We start from the raw sequence: 18,541 nt of genomic DNA, 5'->3' as shown, positions 1-18,541 counted from the left end.
ACTGTAATCCAGAGGGCAGGAATTATGACAGAGAAGAGAAGCATCCAGGATCCCATAAAATGGCATTAAGTCAGTGTTTCTCAACTATCAGCATTGCAAGGTAGTCCAGACAAGAAGCACACCCAGAAAAACTAGCTCTTATCTGACCATCACCCTGGCTGTGGCTCTTCCCTGGTCTCCCAAGGTCATTCCCATATGCCATTACATCAAACTTGGAAACTTAAAGATGTGTGGACTTCGACTCCCCAGAATTCCCCAGCCACTCGAAGTTGAGAAACACTGGTTTAAGTAATGAGAACTGGAGCTTGCTCAATCTATCAGATTTGAAGAATGGGCAGAGGCAATTGGAGAAAGGTGGTCCTATTGCTACTCAGGCCCTGAGCCATGTAGGGCTTTATGGTTGACAACCAACACCTTGAACTGCAATTTAAACTCAATACACTTGATACTGTATAAACTGAGCTTCTTTTAATCTGATCTGAATCTTCCACCAGCTTCACTGGATAACCCCAGATACTAGCATTAATAAAAGGTAGAATTTCTAAACACACCAACCAAAGTTGTAATCTATCCCAACCGTGGAAGTGCTCCCCTCTCTCGATCATTTTGACTGCCTTTTCTCACCCCAGCAACATCCATCGTAAAAAGCAATTGGAACACCATTACTTCCCCTAATCAACTTAGCCAGTAAACCTCCAACCTGAGGTTTAACTTGGCCTCCTGGTTTCCCCCTGCGCTGCCTGGGCCCAACAATAAAAAGGAGAGAGGGAAAAAAAGATACCTCTGAAGCTGAACTTGTCTCACTACAAAATCAAGCGTGAGACCCGAACTCTCTCTTTCCCTCTCTCTCGCATAAACAAACCGCCATAGCGCCGAAGAGGCGGAAGAGTTCAGCTCCACCCACGGAAGGAGGGACTCCGCGCAGCGCCCCGGCTTCCACGCGCTGCGCGGAAGTGACGCAACGCAGCAGACAGAGTATCGCCAAGGCGCATGCTCTTGAAGAAATGGGGGCTTAGAATAGATCACGATCGAAGTATTAGCGGCGGGTGCAGCGTTTGGACTCCGTTTTACACCTCTCACCGAAAATGAAGAGATGCTGAGAACAAAATAGTTTTAAAAATTAAGAGTTTCTTTTGACAGAGCTTCGTCCTTCTTTTTTCCCGAATCCTTCTATTTTTTCGATTTTTTTGCGAGAAATAGTAACGGGAAGAGGATTACATACTTGAAATGGCGACTACGTCCACTGTACGGATTAGGAAGGGCCTGGAGGCAGCCTTTTAAACAGAGTGATTAGGGAAGTGTTTAGCACGGTCGAGTTTTGCGGTAAAGGCATATTCACGAAAAGCCCACTTCTCGTTTGAAAGTTTAACCCTGGATTAGAGCAATGTTTCTCAACCTCGGGAACTTTAAGATGAGTGGACTTCAACTCCCAGAATTCCTCATGCTTGATGGGGAATTCTGGGAGTTGAAGTCCACCCATCTTAAAGCGGCCAAGGTTGAGAAATACTGGGTTAGAGCATCCACGATTACTTTCTAAATTACAGTCGTCTCCTCGCAACTTTTAATAGCGGGCTCGTATACACTGACAGAGGAAAATGTTCTGAACATTAAATTTAAATAAGTAAAATCTCAAAAAATAAAAGGGAGGGTTAGGTAGTCCTGTTTTTCCATCTCTGTTTTTTCGGTGGAAGAGCGCGGCTCAGGCGCAACAATGATAACGTTTGGGAGTTCATTCTCTTTTATCGCCAATCGACTATCATAAAGATGGGGAGGACAGAACTGTCGCCTCTGCGCTGTAATCCTTTTTTATGTCTAGAGTTTAAAATTCTGTCATTATAGATGCTGTCATCAATTGAAAAACAGATCTGAAAAGGGCTGTCTCGGGACCGCGCTCTGGGGAAGAAGCCCGAAGGACGGATCTGGTGGGTTGGGGTACGGAATCCGCGACCAGCCGCTGATACTCCGCGACATTTTTTACGAGCTGAGAAAAGCTTTGTGGTAAAATCTATTCGCCGTTAACAAAACTCGCAAGACTCTTTCTTGGTGGTGGTTCCTCTTCCACCTATAGATTGCGTTTAGGAAATATAGTTCATGGGAGGTCTAGATTTAGTATGATGAACCGACTGAGTTTGCTTGGAGTAGATGGTCCTCGCCTTCTTTATGCTAGTTTGGCTGGGCTGATAGTCAGGATCTGCCTAACCACCTACCAGACGTTCGTGGGGTGGCTTCTTCTTTCTTCATTTTTTTTTTCTCATCTATGACAGTAGTAAGTAGCAGTATGATAATAATTATACCAGACAGTGAGTGTCTTGTATTTTTTTGGTGAAAATAACGAGATGGTTAAGGGTTAGAAACCAGGAGACTGGGAGTTCTGGTCTCATCTCAGGCCTGACAGCCGGCTGGCTGACCTTGGGCCAGTCACTCTCTCTCAGCCCAACCCACCTCACAGGGTTGTTGTTGTGGGGAAAATAGGAGGAGTAGAGCCAGTTTGCTCTAGTGGTTAAGGCAAGGGCTAGAAACCAGGAGACTGAGAGTTCTAATCCCACTTTAGGCATGAAAGCCGGCTGGGTGACTTTGGGCCAGTCACTTTCTCTCACCTCACAGGGTGGTTGTTGTGGGGAAGATAGGAGGAGAAAGGAGTATTAGGTATGTTTACTGCCTTGAGTTATTTATAAAAGTAATAAAGGTGGGATAGAAAATAAATAAAATAAATAAATGATTCTAACACCATTATTTTCATACCTACCCTGCCCCAGGAAAGGGTTTACGCTATTCTTTTCTCTGCCTGTTAAAAACCAGTATCAAGGGTTCAGTCTCTTTCTTTTCACATCTCCAGAGGAAAGAGCAAATCTCAGGATAATAGGCCAAAATCAAAGGCAGGATTTTTTAAATTTATTTTGCTTAGCTTGATGAGTGCTTTTGCTGTTATTCAAGTATATTAGGCTTCACCACAGAGCCAGTTGAGTCTGAAGTCATTTTTTATTGATCCTCCAGATTTCATTTTCCAGTCTCTGATTTTGCAAAATCTTTTATAAAATCTCTAGTTTAGGGTGTGCCTTTTTTGTCTTGGGAAACCTGGTAGCTCCAAATGAAATTGAGAAATATGCTACAATTCTTTGTTCTTCAAGGAAGTCTTATCTAAAATTCTGCCTTTTCTTATTTGTTGTTCTACCTGCTGGTAACTGTCAGTGGTGTCTAATCATAGTCTACTTTGCAGAACTGTGTATTCACCATTTTACAAGATGAGCCTTATCATGCGCAATTTGCAGAGAGTTATTCCAATCAGGAGAGTCCCACTTCGCAAGAACATAGAACAACTCCGTTCTATTTTGGGTGTGCAAAAGTTTGATCTTGGTGTAATCTGTGTTAGTAATACATATATACAGCAGCTCAACAGAACTTACAGACAGAAGAATATCCCTACTGATGTGTTATCTTTTCCTTTTCATGAGGTATGTGTTTGCTCATTTATTTTTTTTAAATCTCAGCAATAATTTTATGCACCTTTTAGGAACAGAAATCAGGTATTAATACATATAACAATTCCCTGTTTATTTATATATGAGGACAACAGAAAAATCAGCCAGATTAGGGGCAATTCAGGCCCTCCCCAGAAATCTTCATGTTAGAGGAAAGGAGGACCACTGTGGCACATCAGAAATAAAGGCCCTGAAAAATGGCAGGGCTCTTTTAAATAAGCTACAAACAAAAATGCACCAATCTTCATTAGTGAACATTCCAGAGTGTGGGAATAGATCTATATACAAAGGATTACTTTGTTTTTCAAGGTCAGTTAGCTCTATTTGTAACTATTGTTTTAATTAATACTTATGAGACGAAAGTAAATGTAAATGTTTTACTTGTAAGTTTATGTAGGGGGATAGCACTATAACTAATCTCCATGTTCTCTGCAATTTACTCCCGAATTATTAGTCCTAAACGTATTTAGATGGAAGCAGATCTCATTGAAAACAAAGAATTATACTTCTGAGAGTGTACAATTACAATTGGGCTTGTATATAATGTTTTGATTATTATACCTAAGCAATCCTGGTATAAAACTAATCCTAAATTATAAATTTGCTTTTGGCTTAGTGTGATATGGAAACTTGTTCCAAGAAGGAAGCCATAGTTTATAAATCATAGTGCATGAGAATATACTTGATGAATAAGAAGCAACCAAGTGTAAGTCAGGAGAACATTGGTGAAGGAGAACAATTTAAATTCTTATTTCCATGGTCTAAGTACAATCATGCTATGTCTTTTACTACCATGAAAGAGTTTAGAAACCGATATTGTATGGTCTGTTCTTAATACCCCTATATTGTTTTCTACCCCAGTACATAGCATCTGTTTTACAAAATTGAGAACATGTGCTATATGTAACTGTATTTCGTTTGGGCCTGTTTACATCACAGAATCTGAAAGGTGGAGAGCTGCCCCAGCCTTGTATTCAAGATGACTACAATTTGGGAGACATTTTTCTAGGAGTAGAATATATCTATCAACAGTGTGAGAAGAACCAGGAGGATTATAACAGTATTCTTACTGTAAGTATTCTTATAGTAAGTGTGTATTTATAAAAGTAATATTATTATTTGAATAGAGTTCCGAAATTATCAATCAAATTATGATGTATAAAAATGAAATATTTTCATTGTATTTCTCCAGTTATTAAAAACATTTTGGTATCAGAAACTATGGCATTAATGTCTCTGTCCCACTCAGATCTCTTACCGTCTCATATCTAGGGTAACATGGTCTACACAAATCCAGATGTTCACTAGATGGCAGCAACAAGTTTTCTATATCCCTTTGCTGCCATCTAGTAGTCTAGATTTTTGCAGCACAGTTCTGGTAGCCCTTTTATTGAACTATAGTACTCTTCAAGTTAGCCCATAACATGCTTGCTTTCAGAGTTTATTTTTAGCTTTCTCATTTCTTCTAGCATGTATTTATTGAAAGATTTTTTTTCTTAAGTGTGTTATATCATCACTGTAAGCTTGTTTTCTTTCATAGTTAAGCTACCTAAATCAACTCAAAATGTGAGTAAGTAGGGAAGGTTTATGGCTACTGCTCTCTCTGCTTGTCAACTGACCTTATTTCCATATACCTTTACAGCACTTGATTTTAAGTGATGTTAGATTTCACCAAGATTAAACAGGTAGGGAAAGCATGACTTTTGGAACTCTTTCCCACTCCCTAATAATAGCTCCACTGGGTCATGTGACCAGGGTGTGGGGGGACCTTAGAATTGAGGAGTTGGTAACAGTCCAAGCAGCTACTTAACTGCCTTTCTCATAGGAATACATTAGAGGCATTTTTTTCTGCATTTTTCCCCCCACAAACTGGATCTACCCCATTTTCAAGGATAATCTTTTCCTGGCTTCTCTCCCCAGACCAAATCTGATCCTATCCAATTGATTTCAGAGGGTTATCCTGCTGATAGAGAGGTAGAGTTCCAAGTCCCTTGCATAATTTATTTCCAACATTCCATTTAGTTCGAAAGAATAAAATAGCAATTACTTGAAAAATCTTGTCATGTATCCGCTAAACCATAAGATAAGCACAAGTCCTGAGACTGCACGTAATAGTAATACAATGCTTTATTACAGGGGTTGGCGAACTACAGCCTCTGGGCTAAATGGGTGGATCACCAGGCCCAAGCTGAGTTCCCAGCGTCCTGCTTGCTGGCGGGATGGCACATCCAATGTCTGCCATGTTCCTTGGCCTGCAGACCTGCCAGCTGAGCCCATCAAGGCAGGGGAGGGGTGGGATCTGATCCTTTACGAAAAAAAGTTTGCCAACTCCTGCTTTATTAGAATTGTTAGCAATACAAAATGCTGTTTAAATTGAGTGGCATATACTGAGTACATTTGTTCTCTCTACAGTTCTAACTCCTTTCCATTGAATAGTGAGAAATCACAGTGAAGCTTGTACTGTATTCTTTGTAAATGCTGGCTTGTTACTATTACGATTTTAAGCTATTGTGATGTGAGATTTCTCTAATATTCCACTTTGCCTGTCAATTAGAAGTGAACCATTTAAAAGCTTTTTTCCCTTGAACAGGTGACAGTTGCCCATGGCATGTGCCACTTACTTGGTTATAAACACAGTACAGAAGCAGACTGGCAACAAGTAAGTATTCTACTTGATTTGACAAATTCTAATTTTTTAATTATCTTTTGTGTTCAAAAACTTCCAAATGTAAGCATTACATATCCTAAGATTTTCTGTTTGACTGTTCAGTACAAGTTTAAATTTCAGAATTCAACTTCAAGTTTGTAAGATCAGGCACTGTGTTATTTGAAAGGAAATGTATGCATTCACTGTTGCCTTGCTCTTTTTCAGATGTATGAAAAGGAAACACAAATTCTGCAGGAGCTAAGCAAATTGACAGGCACAAACTTTGAACCTCTGTCAAAACACCATTTCTAGATGGTGTATTTATACACTGCTTCATCAAAATAAATGTCCTATTTTATTAATATTCCTCTCCTGTTTACTCAGTCAGCAGAAGCAACAGAATACAATTCCCCCTTAACAGATTTTGGTAGAGAATCCAGTAGGGGCTGCAGTCACACCATCAAAATGCTTTGAAAGCTCCTAATTACCTTCCTGCTTCCTTTTCTACCTTCACCATCACTGCTGCTGCCCCATCTTGAAAGCTGTCTTGGCCAGCTAGTTGAACTGCTTCAGCACCAAAGCTCTGCCCCACCCCCCAAACTGTTGCACACCCAAAATAGAACCCATCATTAGTCCTCTTCCACTGAAAATCACAATTATAACCCCTCTAATTTAAGATGAGTCACACGACCCCAAACGTGTTTGCTTTTGATTATTTTTTCCCAGAAGAAAAAAATTTAATGTTGAGGTGAAGGACATCAGAGCTCCTTTAAGAGCATTCTACAGAAGCTACTAAAGGAGCCCTGCATTTCCTCCTTTATAACTGTCTCAGAAGAGGAGCAGAAGGCTGTTTGGATGCAGTACAAATTAGTGGATGCCACGTTGTGGGTTAGGGTTCAAGGTCCTGCACTCGAAAAGACCGATGCATATCCACAGGGCCCTCTTCCGAAATTCAGGCCAGGTTTTCCATCGGACCTTCTCTTCTTCGCTCCCCGCCTCCGGCCAATCCGGCCCGCCCCTTCTCTCCGTGGCGGAAGCTGCAGATGGCGCTGGGCTGGGGCTTTCCCCGCCTGTCTCCCGTGTTTATCCTTTTTGCTCTCGCCGCCGCCCAGGCGCCCTTTGAGGCCTTCCAGGCGGGCCACAGCGCCTCCTCCCTGCCCGCCGCTGCCGTGGCGGCGCCTTTCAGACGGTGAGAAAAGCAGCGCAGGCGCCGGGCCCGACGGGGCGCGTTTACAGCACGCCCCCGCTTCCGTCTCTTGAGCGGCTGCTCGCGGAGCCGGAGGGCTCGGCCGCCCTGGGTCTCCGCCTGACACTGAGGGGTCCCAACATGCGTCCTCTCCGTGTCGGCCGTGGGGAGATCCCTCTTGGGCCTCTTTCGCAGCGGGAAGGATCCCTGAATCGGCCTGTGCGGATGCGAGAGCGCACCCGAGCTTGGCTGGGACGCTCCGGGTCTGCCCTGCCTGATGGCTTTAATTCCTCAGGCTCTGATCCGGTTCCGTGGCTCAGCCTCTTAATTTTTTGGTTCCTGGCCCAGCGCGGGAAAACTTGGCAGCCTCTTCTTAAGTGATCATTGTTCAGGTTTTGGTTGATGTTGTTTTTTATGTTGTTACAATATTGAGGAAGTTTTAAAGTAACACGGTGACATTCGCCTGCTTCCCATCTCCTCATCCCATCCCCAGTATTGCTTCTTCCAATAGTAGCTGGGTTGGAGGTGTTTGTTCCAGTAACAGCTAATCTATAAGTGCTCTCCCAAAAAGTGTTAAAAAAGTACTGTAATCTTACATATATAATATAAATAGACATGCATATTTAAAGGGAGTGGTTTATACATCCCCCCTGAAACTGGCAGGGCAGGCTTCTGCACATAAACAGGCAGCTAACCCACACTCAACTCACACTGTGTGACCTGGTTGGCTAAGGAAACCTTTGCAAACAACCAAGCTCAAGAAGCACCAAGGCCTCCACAGAGATTTAAATACTCAAGAAAGCCAGGCTTCTTGACAGGGAATGGATATCTAGTGGTTCTGAACTAACACTTTGCTGTAAAGTTTTAGTCAGAGGAGTTAGCAGGATTTGCGGGCTGGGAATAGGAAGTACAACCAACTCCTTGAACTCATCCCTAGTACAAACCCAAGGACAAGATATTGTAGAGTTTTGTTGTTTGTTGGTTCAGTCGCTTCCGACTCTTCGTGACTTCATGGACCAGCCCACGCCAGAGCTTCCTGTCGGTCGTCACCAGCCCCAGCTCCCCCAGGGATGAGTCCATCATCTTCTCCAGGGTGTCCTGTCTTCTCATTATGTGGCCAAAGCATTTCAGTTTTGCCTTTAATATCATTCCCACAAGTGAGCAGTCTGGCTTTATTTCCTGGAGGATGGACTGGTTTGATCTTCTTGCAGTCCAAGGCACTCTCAGAATTTTCCTCCAACACCACAGTTCCAGAGCATCTATCTGTAGAGTAACTGGATAAAACAGAGTAAATGGCAAAGGGCTTTCAGCATGTTATAAATAAGGAGGGGCACTTGAGCAGTGATCTTTGGGGTAGATCCATGGGTTTATCCATGGGTAAACACAGGAACAATATTTCAGTATTGAAGATGGCATGTTACCATTTGCTGTAAAAGATGCTCTCTTTTTTTTACTAATGATCTATATCACCATTTCAGTGCCACACCAATAATGTTGTTTAAACCTTTCTTACGATTAGTGATAATTGCGAATAGTGAGATTTTGAATGAATGAAAATTGTTTCTGGTAAAGATCATGGGACAAAAATAAGAGTCATAGACTTAATTAGCTTGTCTGAGCACAAATATCCCTGCACCAAAGCACACCCAGATATAGAAACAATGACAGCCCTCCCCTGGGAATGTACAAAAGCTTTTTATTAGGAGTTTTCCTAGCACTAAGAAGAAGAAAGCATGAAAGCATAAAAAAAACACAGCGGTCTTTACATAATCATAGATAGAGATTTATTTTTATATCATGCAGTAGACGTTATGTTATGAGAAGCCACCATAGAATGTCAAAGTAGTATGTCACCATATTCAACCATTCTTTTCCAAATGTCTGAATTCAGAATCCTCCAAAAATATAACTGCCTGGCTTTTCTCTGCTTTAAAATTTAAATGATTATAAATCCTGGTTTAACAGATGCTAGTTTTCTTGTAATGTTTCTTTTCTCTAGGTACCTTTTATATGATGTCAATCCACCTGAAGGTTTTAACCTACGTAGAGATGTATACATACGAATTGCATCTCTTCTGAAGACCTTATTGAAAACTGAAGCTTGGGTATTGGTTCTGCCTCCTTGGGGACGTCTTTATCATTGGCAAACTCCTAAAATTCATCAAGTTCAAATTCCTTGGTCCAAATTTTTTGATGTTCCAAGCCTCAATAAAAACATACATGTTATTGAGTATGAACAATTTCTTGCAGGTAACATACTTTAGAAGAATCCATATGATATTAAATCTTAATGTAGTTTCACCTAGCTTTTTCTGTGCTATAGAAAGCTGATAGATGAGCTGTATTATGATACTATTTCAACATTTAAACTCTAATAAACATCTTTTAACTTTCTCAGTAGCACCATATTGTATGCATTCCAGATTTAAAAATACTTTTGATATGTATTTGCACTGTTGAAAAGCACAATGATCTCAGGCAACGTTCATGAATTTAGTAGTTACAGGCTTATTATTACATGTATGGAGAGAGAAAGAGAATAGAATTTTATCATTAACTTTTCAAATGCTTTACAATTTTCCTTTGAATCTGATCCAAGTTATTTGCCTCTCCCCTTAAATATACACAGATTACATTTCAAATTCTATTCAGCCCTCCATTCCAAAAGTAATAACTAGTTTACAAATGATCAAATAGAATTGGTAAAATATCAGTGGTGCTACTTTATACCTACTGGCTACAATGCTTTTGTTACTATTTTATATCTATTATCATTACTGTATCTAGTAATGAGATACATGCTTATATTCATGTGCTGATTTATGTTGACTTGTTATTCAGAGTCAGGTGGTCCTTTTATTGATGAGGTCTATGTCCTGCAAAACTATGCTGAGGGATGGAAAGAGGGAACATGGGAGGAGAAGATTGATGAAAGACCATGCATTGACCAGCATATGTATTCAACAGACAAAGATAAATATTACAGGTATACTAATCTTTATATTATAAAGATAAAGGCCCGTGTGTTGTGGAATCTTTTCCCCCATGAGGTGAGGTTGACCTCGTAACTGTTGAGCTTCCAGAGATCCCTCAAGACTTGGTTATGCCAGCAGTCCTGGGGACCCCAGGGGATCCCATGGGGTGAACTAGTGAGGTGGCTCGCTTATTTTTAACATCCCTTCATCTTTTATTCTTTGTTTTAGTTGTTGTTTTTTTAATATTTTTGTTGTATTTTTTAATTGTTTTTAGTTCTTCGTACGCCGCCCAGAGTCTCTTGTTTGTGAGATGGGCGGCTATATAAATTTTGAAATTTGGAAACATATTAACATAGCCTCAAGCTAAAAATGATTTGCAACCACATTATCTAGTTAAAAAAGGAGGGAAGCATTTTCTGCAGTATTTGGGAGAAAGGGAGTAAAACATTTCAAATTTCAAAATTGACCTCTTGAGATAAGTAAAGTGCAACTAAAGTCAAAACTCAAGCGATAATGGGGATAAATCACCCTCTTTAGAAGGGCATTTTGAGGTGACAGCACCTCAACTGAGAAGATGGGATCTCTTACTACTAGTTACTGAACTCTCAGCCAGCAGGGCCCAGAGCAACAGAACAAGCAGAGCACACAGGAAGGGATGGCTGTGAGGAGGATGCCTATGAATTAACTAGTCTCTAGGCTTTTAGGGTGTTAAAAGTAAGCCCTCACCATCTTATATTGATTGAGAAATGAAAACAGCATTGTACAGGAGATACATTCTCCAGCTAACAACTCCCTTCTGATAGCCAATGGATGCAGCAATTTACAGATTTTTTTAAATTTGTCAAGAATTCTGTCCCTAAGCAATCCACCATCCAAATCAAAGATCAACAATGTGAAGTTCCAGGGCTACATGTGGTCCCCAAAATGCATTTGAGACCCTCACAGCACTCCTGATTTCACCATAGTAATTTAGTTGCAAAACATAATTTCCTGCTATTTTGAGATAGGAAACACACAAAGCCAGTCGTAACTCTAAAACAGGCTTAATACAGCTTTAAAAATAAATAAATAAATAAATCCCACGTTTCATTCCAAAAAGTAAAAAAATAATATTCCAGCCTAACTCACAGCCTCTCCCACTGCTCAAGCATCCTTGTTCCACCAATTGCAGCCTTCTCATTCTCCCATCACCTGGCCTTCTAGTTGCACAACTTGTCCATTTGGAAGCCAGAACAGTTTTTCTTCCATGATTAGATCAGAAAGCAAAATGAAACTGAGACTAGATAATTATTTCAAGGTAGAGTTAGAAAGGGGGGGGGAAACAAATCCAAGTGAAATAGGTAGCAGCAGTTTTATCTGCAAAAAGTCAGCCAGATTGATGGATTGGGGGAAGACATGCAAAACCAAAGAGGAATATAAAAGAAATGTGGTTCATGGAGAGTGTTTCCTAGAAATAAGAACCACCTCCTCCTCAGAGAAAAGATCCGAACGTGTGCTGTTTTCAGAGAATAAATGGTAGTTTCCAAAAAACGGAAGTTAGACTTTCTTGTTCTCTGTTGTCTTAATCTTTGCTTAAAGTTCATACTGTATTTTTTTAACTGGTTTGTAATGCAACTTTGTTTCTGCTTTTACCAGTATTCACTATTCTCTTCAACTGATTTATTGTAATCTGTTGTTAAAGAATTTTGAAACTTTTCATTTTAAGAAAATATCAAACTAGTACTTTATATTACAGTTCTCACCAAATGGCTTTACTTCATGCCATAACATGAATTATTATATCAAGTTATTATCAAGATTTATTTTTATTTGTGCTACCTTGTATTCATGAATCTATTAACTACTTTCATCTTGTTTTCATAGGGGATGGTTCTGGGGTTATGAAGAAACTCGGGGCCTTAAGGTGGTTTGTTTATCTGTCCAAGGTTCTGCCTCTGTTGTAGCCCCTTTGCTTCTGAATTTATCCAGCAGGTGAGACTTATTGTATTATTTTTTTATTCCATGTGTTTGCAATAATATTTTAGTTTTGAAGAAGAAAGTAGGGAACCTTAAGCTTTCCTCCTCACTGCATCAAACTTGCACAGATACATTACTAACTACAAGGGTATTTATGATCTCAATTTACAACTTCTGTCAGGGAAGGGAATATATATGGGAAACTGGGGCTCGGGAGCATTGTTTGGATTTGTGAATCTCCCTTATGGTTATAAGAGCACTTTATACTCTGCAACAAAAGTAGACTTCCATTTGTGATTCCAGTAATAATAGGCAAAAGTGTACTAAGGGGGTTTTAGGTAAAGGTAACGGTTTCCCTTGACATTAAGTCCAGTCGTGTCCGATTCTGGGGGGGCATCTCCATTTCAAAGCCGAAGAGCCGGCGTTTGTCTGTAGACACTTCCGTGGTCATGTGGCCAGCATGACTAAACGGAATGCAGTTACCTGCCCGCCAAAGCAGTACCTATTAATCTACTCACATTTGCACGTTTTTGAACTGCTAGGTTGGCAGGAGCTGGGACTAGCAACGGGAGCTCACCCCGTCACACGGATTCAAACCGCCGACCTTCCAATCGTCAAGCTCAGCAGCTCAGCGGTTTAACCCGCAGCACCAACATTGTAGTTAATCATGGAAATAGTTTTCCTAGATCTGTTGAGTTCAAACTTTACCATAGACTTTGAGTAATTATTTTTCAAATTTAATTTCAAATGCTACTAAATAAAAATCAACACTAATGTATGGAACACTAAATCAGAATGGACAGCCTATGATCAATGTGAGGTCAAAAGCCCACCATTCCAGACTGTTAGCTATATTGGCTGAAAGCAATGGGTGTTTTGGAAATATATTATCATCTGGAGGGTTTCTGACCTAAGAAGTATATTGAAGTAAATAGTATTGCAAATGTATGGAGTACACTTACTGGTTGGAATCCGCAGTGGGTTGGTTCCAGTGAAGCTCTGATCTGCTAATCTACTTACTGGGGGAACAAAAACAACATTTTTGCAAAGTCTCCCACACAGCTCCTGTACTGCTTTCCCTTCCTGCAAATATATATCTATATATATATTGAAAGATTAGAAGGAAGTGAAAAAATTGTTTCCTTAGAAACAAGTAGTAGGGAGCCTCTGCTGGATCTCAGTACCTTCCACCAGCAGAAAGAGAACTTCTATTCATAGAAGCAGTTTAGATTACTATCACTTAGAATCTGTTCATTTATGTGTAGAAATATGACTTTATGTAGGATGTATGCTGTCCTATTTATTCATCTGTTCTGAAATTTATATTTATTGTAGCTGACCTTTGTTGGTCTTAAAAAACTAAGTAGGTCCAGACCTGGTTAGTAGAAGGTGTGCTAAATGTTTCAAATTTACTGAAAGACCTTACTTAACAGACTTCCAGGATGGTTGCAAGACTTCTTTCAAATTTAAAACAGCAGTTTGGAACTCAACCTGGTTTGAATTTAAAGTGTTTCAAGTTCCAAACGCTTTGGTCCTCAGTACTGGTTTAAACTTGGATGGGAGAGTGGGAAGTAGCAGGGCTGTAGGCTAGATTGGGAAGTTAAAAAAAATCGTCAAAGAAGGAAATGTCAATCCACTTCCATATTAAGAAAATGTCATGAATATGTGGTCAACAGTTGTGGAGCTCAGTATGAGGAAATCTACCTTAATGTATCTTTACCTTACTTAGTTTTCTCATTTTAATAGGTCAGTGATGCTAGACAGAGCTGAACATCTTCTTCATGACCATTATGGTGGGAAAGACTACTGGAATGTGAGCATAATAATTTTATCTAAATTATCTGCATGGTAGTCATTTTAATACACAGTCTGTTAAATACACTATTTTTATTTGTGAGATCCAACTCTTACTTTCTTGCCATTTTATGATTAGCCATGCATTAGCCCTAGCAGCTGTTTGATAATTGGCCATACCCCAGTACAGTAGTAGTAATTTGATTTGATGTCTATAGCACATTCTCAAAATTCAAAATGAGCCCATCACCTCAAGGGATTCAGGAAGTCTGGGAATACCTGCTAAAATGTTGTAATTAAAATCCAGTTTAGAAAATAACTGTAGAATTCTGCTTTCAGTGCATCTTTCATCTGTGTCAAAATTAGGGCTTTGTGCTGTAGATGTCATGAGCGCTGATGGTGAGCAGGAGGGGGCCCCTATCCAAGGGGGACAATGCATGCGTAGTAGTGAGGAGTTGAGCAGCCATTCAAAGAGACACCGAACAGACCCGCCTTGACTTTTGGGGTTTATCTGTATGGGTTTTCTCACGCTTCTTCAGTTTGTTAGGATTTTCTGTTTAACGTAGCAGTAATAAAATACTAGAGACTTATTCCTCATCTCAGCGTGGTTCCTGACTGTTAGGACAGTATGAAACAGAAAACATGTACTACACCTGAATTTTTCTGCTTTTTTCAATTGATATCCTTTAAGTATTCCCATAAAAATTGGAGCATTTCCACTGAAAGGAAATCCTTTTTCTTCAGCGACGTTCTAATTTGTCCAAACATGTCCCACTGCAAGCTTATTGTGTAAATTGTTCTTAGATTAATGTATTTATTTGTAGTTGCTGGTATAATGAACTAGAATTTAGTAGGAAACCACGGTTCTTTTTTCTTTACCAACTCTGAGGCTAACCATTTATCAGCCTTACTGATAAAACAATTATTTCTTTTAGTTTCATTTTTACTTTAATTCTGTATATTCTAGGAGACCTTCATAAATATGCTGAAATAAATAAACTAACTCTCATTTGTATGTCAAACAGACTCGTCGAAGTATGGTGTTTGCCAAACACCTCCGTGTGGTGGGAGACATGTTTAGAGCCAAATATTTAAACTCTTCTGATGAGAAGGACAGCACATGGTACTCTGAAGACTGGAGAACTATGAAGGTAATGTAATTAAATTTACAGATTGATTTTTAATTTAACAATATTGCAGGCCTTCATTTTTGTTTTTTATTTATTTTTATTGCTTTTAAAATAATAGAAAAGGAACAAAATACAAAAATAATTGTAATGCAAATACATATATTCACCAGAAAAAAAAAACTCATAAAAATGCAGGCCTTCAGTACTTTATGTTTGGAACACATGGTCACTGAAATTTTGGACTTTTATAAAGCTTATATAATGGAATTAAAATCAGGTAGATGGCTTAAAGCGTAAGATATGATACAGAAAGTGAGCACTGGATTTGTGTATTATGGATGAAGAGTATACTAAATATCCCTTCTATTGGCTCCAAATTTTTTCAGTGCTGCTTCTATTCCTGTGGAAGGATCCCAGCCCCATTTCAGTGATATAACAGAGTAGACATTTAAAAACAGATAATTAAGTCAAACTTAATTTAAAAATCATAAAAAATAAAATCTGTCAGGAAATTATAATTAAAAAGGAGGAGAGGAGAGGAGAGGCTCATGTGTTCATCTCATTGCTCATTTCTATCCTGAATCTCCTATGAGCTGAAAACTGACCACTTCACAATTTAAGAGCAGCAAGACACTCAGCATGCACAGTGGGCAAATATTCTTTACTCATTTCTTCATTAATGAAAAGGAAATAAGTCCAACAGTTTTATTTATACCCTCAGTGATCATATAGCTTCTCTGATTTTCTGTTGACCTATAGAGTTGAGATTTGCTATAAGGTATCTGTTCCCCAGAGGTATTACTGGAGCAAGCTAAGGTGTTCCCAATGAGTAATATTTCATGAAAAAAGTAGCAGTGATTCAAGTAACACTAATGTGTTATTTCCTTACATTGTTTCTAAATGTTGCAGACATGCAGCATTACTGAAATCAAATGGTAAAACGAACAATATGTCCAGAACAGGGTTACACACACCATCAACCCCATTTTTTTAGTCTGTCAGAGCCTCGCCAACTAAAACAACCAAAAATTAGTGGCATGGTTTCCTGTCATTTTGAGATGAGAAGTATATCAAAATTATTGCACAAGCTCTAAAATAGAGTTTTTTTAAAAATATTCCTCCCTACCCCAGGGGTGGGGACAGAAAAGCTTATGCAGCACCATCACCCTACCTGAGGTGGCCCCCAACCACTCAAAAATTGTTAATCACAGTCATCAAAGGCTGCCTACTCCTCCCACTCTTGTCCTAGGCTAAGTAAATGTAGGCTTTAAACCATCTGCCTGTGATAGCTAAATAAACTTTTCTTCTTTTGAAACAGGATACAGATTGCTAGGCTTACAAAAGTCTGCTGTGTATTTCACCTAAATCTTTAATTAATCCAAGAAGTTCAGTATATGTGATGCCTTTTCCTTTGGATGTTTAGGCTCTTGTCAGAAGGATAGCCAAGAAACAATTCTACTCTGTGAATGATAGTCCTTCATTATTTATTTACTTTGTTTATAAAAAAGGCACCTGACTTAAGCACTGTGTTGTCATGAAATAGGCAAGAGAGACTGCTATCAGTTCTGTGGCAGTTGTAATTGCAAAAAGGAAAGTGAGGCTAACAGAATGTATTAAAGGTACTTATTTATATCTATTTTATAATATTTTAAACATCTGATGTGAGGCTTATCTAGGAAGTCTTACTGACAGTGGATGCTTAAAAAATTATATTCCTATTTAAGATGCTTCAGCAAAGGATCGTTACTTCAGCAAAGGATCGTTACCTTGCCGTGGTGCTGGAGCTTGAGCTCCTCAATGATGCCATGAGCTAAACCGTGAAGGGCCACCCAAGACGGGAAGGTCATGACAGAGAGGTCAGACTAAATGCGATCCCTTGGGAATGTAATGGCAACCCACCCCAGTATTCTTGCCATGAAAACTAAATGGATCAGTACAACCAGAGATATGTCGGTATACCATTGGAAGATGAGACTCCCAGGTCGGAAGATGGTCAAAATGCTACTGGGGAGGAACAGAGGATGAGTTCAACTAGCCCCAGACGTGATGACGCAGATAGCTCAAAGCCGAAAGGACGGCCAACGGCCAACGGCGCTGGTGGTGAACGGTGAATCCGATGTTCTAAGGATCAGCACACCATTGGAACCTGGAATGTAAGATCTATGAGCCAGGGCAAATTGGATGTGGTTATTGGTGAGATGTCAAGATTAAAGATAGACATTTTGGGCGTCAGTGAACTGAAATGGACTGGAATGGGCCACTTCACATCAAATGACCACCAGATCTTCTACTGTGGACAAGAGGACCACAGAAGAAATGGAGTAGCCTTCATAATTAATAGTAAAGTGGCTAAAGCAGTGCTTGGATACAATCCAAAAAATGATAGAATGATCTCAATTCAAATTCAGAGCAAGCCCTCTAACATCACAGTGATCCAAATATACGCCCCAACCACAGATGCTGAAGAAGCTGAAGTAGAGCAGTTCTATGAGGATCTGCAGCACCTACTGGACAACACGCCTAAAAGAGATGTTATTTTCATCACGGGAGACTGGAATGCTAAGGTGGGCAGTCAAATGACACCTGGAATTACAGGTAAGCATGGCCTGGGAGAACAAAACGAAGCAGGACATAGGCTGATAGAATTTTGCCAAGACAACTCACTCTGCATAACAAACACTCTCTTCCAACAACCTAAGAGACGGCTTTATACATGGACTTCACCAGATGGACAACACCGAAATCAGATTGACTACATCCTTTGCAGCCAAAGGTGGCAGACATCTATACAGTCGGTAAAAACAAGACCTGGAGCTGTCTGTAGTTCAGATCATGAACTTCTTCTTGCACAATTTAGGATCAGACTAAAGAGATTAGGGAAGACCCACAGATCAGCTAGATATGAGCTCACCAATATTCCTAAGGAATATGCAGTGGAGGTGAAGAATCGATTTAAGGGACTGGACTTAGTAGATAGGGTCCCGGAAGAACTATGGACAGAAGTTAGCAACATTGTTCAGGAGGCGGCAACAAAATACATCCCAAAGAAAGAGAAAACCAAGAAGGCAAAATGGCTGTCTCCTGGGACACTAGAAGTAGCCCAAGAAAGAAGGAAAGCAAAAGGCAACAGTGATAGGGGGAGATATGCCCAATTAAATGCAGAATTCCAGAGGTTAGCCAGGAGACATAAGGAATTATTTTTATACAAGCAATGCGCGAAAGTGAAGACAATAGAATAGGAAGGACAAGAAACCTCTTCCAGAAAATTAGAAATTAGAATGTTCAAACTATCAAACAGTGGTACTCATTTCACATGCCAGTAAGGTAATGCTCAAGATCCTGCAAGGTAGACTTCAGCAATTCATGGAGCGAGA

General features: G+C 39.9%; 2 protein-coding genes across 4 annotated transcripts in view; both read left to right on the top strand.

The window, feature by feature from the left end:
* The first annotated feature begins 1,473 nt into the window (after window positions 1-1,473).
* YBEY (ybeY metalloendoribonuclease) lies at window positions 1,474-6,486 on the top strand. 3 transcript variants are annotated; one of them, XM_063317821.1, is made up of 5 exons: window positions 1,474-1,922; window positions 3,218-3,452; window positions 4,419-4,550; window positions 6,070-6,138; window positions 6,352-6,486. In XM_063317821.1, the coding sequence occupies exons 2-5, from the start codon at window positions 3,243-3,245 to the stop codon at window positions 6,436-6,438; spliced, it is 498 nt and encodes a 165-aa protein (XP_063173891.1). In that variant the 5' UTR covers window positions 1,474-1,922; window positions 3,218-3,242; the 3' UTR covers window positions 6,439-6,486. The 3 variants fall into 3 exon arrangements, with proteins under 3 accessions (XP_063173891.1, XP_063173890.1, XP_063173889.1); XM_063317820.1 differs by having other exon boundaries at window positions 1,474-1,998; XM_063317819.1 differs by lacking the exon at window positions 1,474-1,922 and having other exon boundaries at window positions 2,779-3,452.
* Window positions 6,487-7,142: 656 nt separating this feature from the next.
* POFUT2 (protein O-fucosyltransferase 2) overlaps window positions 7,143-18,541 on the top strand; it is a 29,064-nt gene continuing 17,665 nt past the window's right edge. The window contains exons 1-6 of the mRNA XM_063317818.1: window positions 7,143-7,315; window positions 9,312-9,562; window positions 10,154-10,298; window positions 12,151-12,258; window positions 13,990-14,056; window positions 15,063-15,188. Coding sequence (XP_063173888.1) covers window positions 7,170-7,315; window positions 9,312-9,562; window positions 10,154-10,298; window positions 12,151-12,258; window positions 13,990-14,056; window positions 15,063-15,188 — 843 coding nt within the window. The 5' untranslated portion in view covers window positions 7,143-7,169. The remainder of the gene's footprint in view (window positions 7,316-9,311; window positions 9,563-10,153; window positions 10,299-12,150; window positions 12,259-13,989; window positions 14,057-15,062; window positions 15,189-18,541) is intronic.

Source organism: Candoia aspera, chromosome 1 (genome assembly GCF_035149785.1).
Source record: "Candoia aspera isolate rCanAsp1 chromosome 1, rCanAsp1.hap2, whole genome shotgun sequence".
NCBI classification, from domain to species: Eukaryota; Metazoa; Chordata; class Lepidosauria; order Squamata; family Boidae; genus Candoia; species Candoia aspera.
The sequence above is the reverse complement of the archived record's forward strand: the minus strand, read 5'-3'. Positions and strand labels throughout refer to the sequence as shown.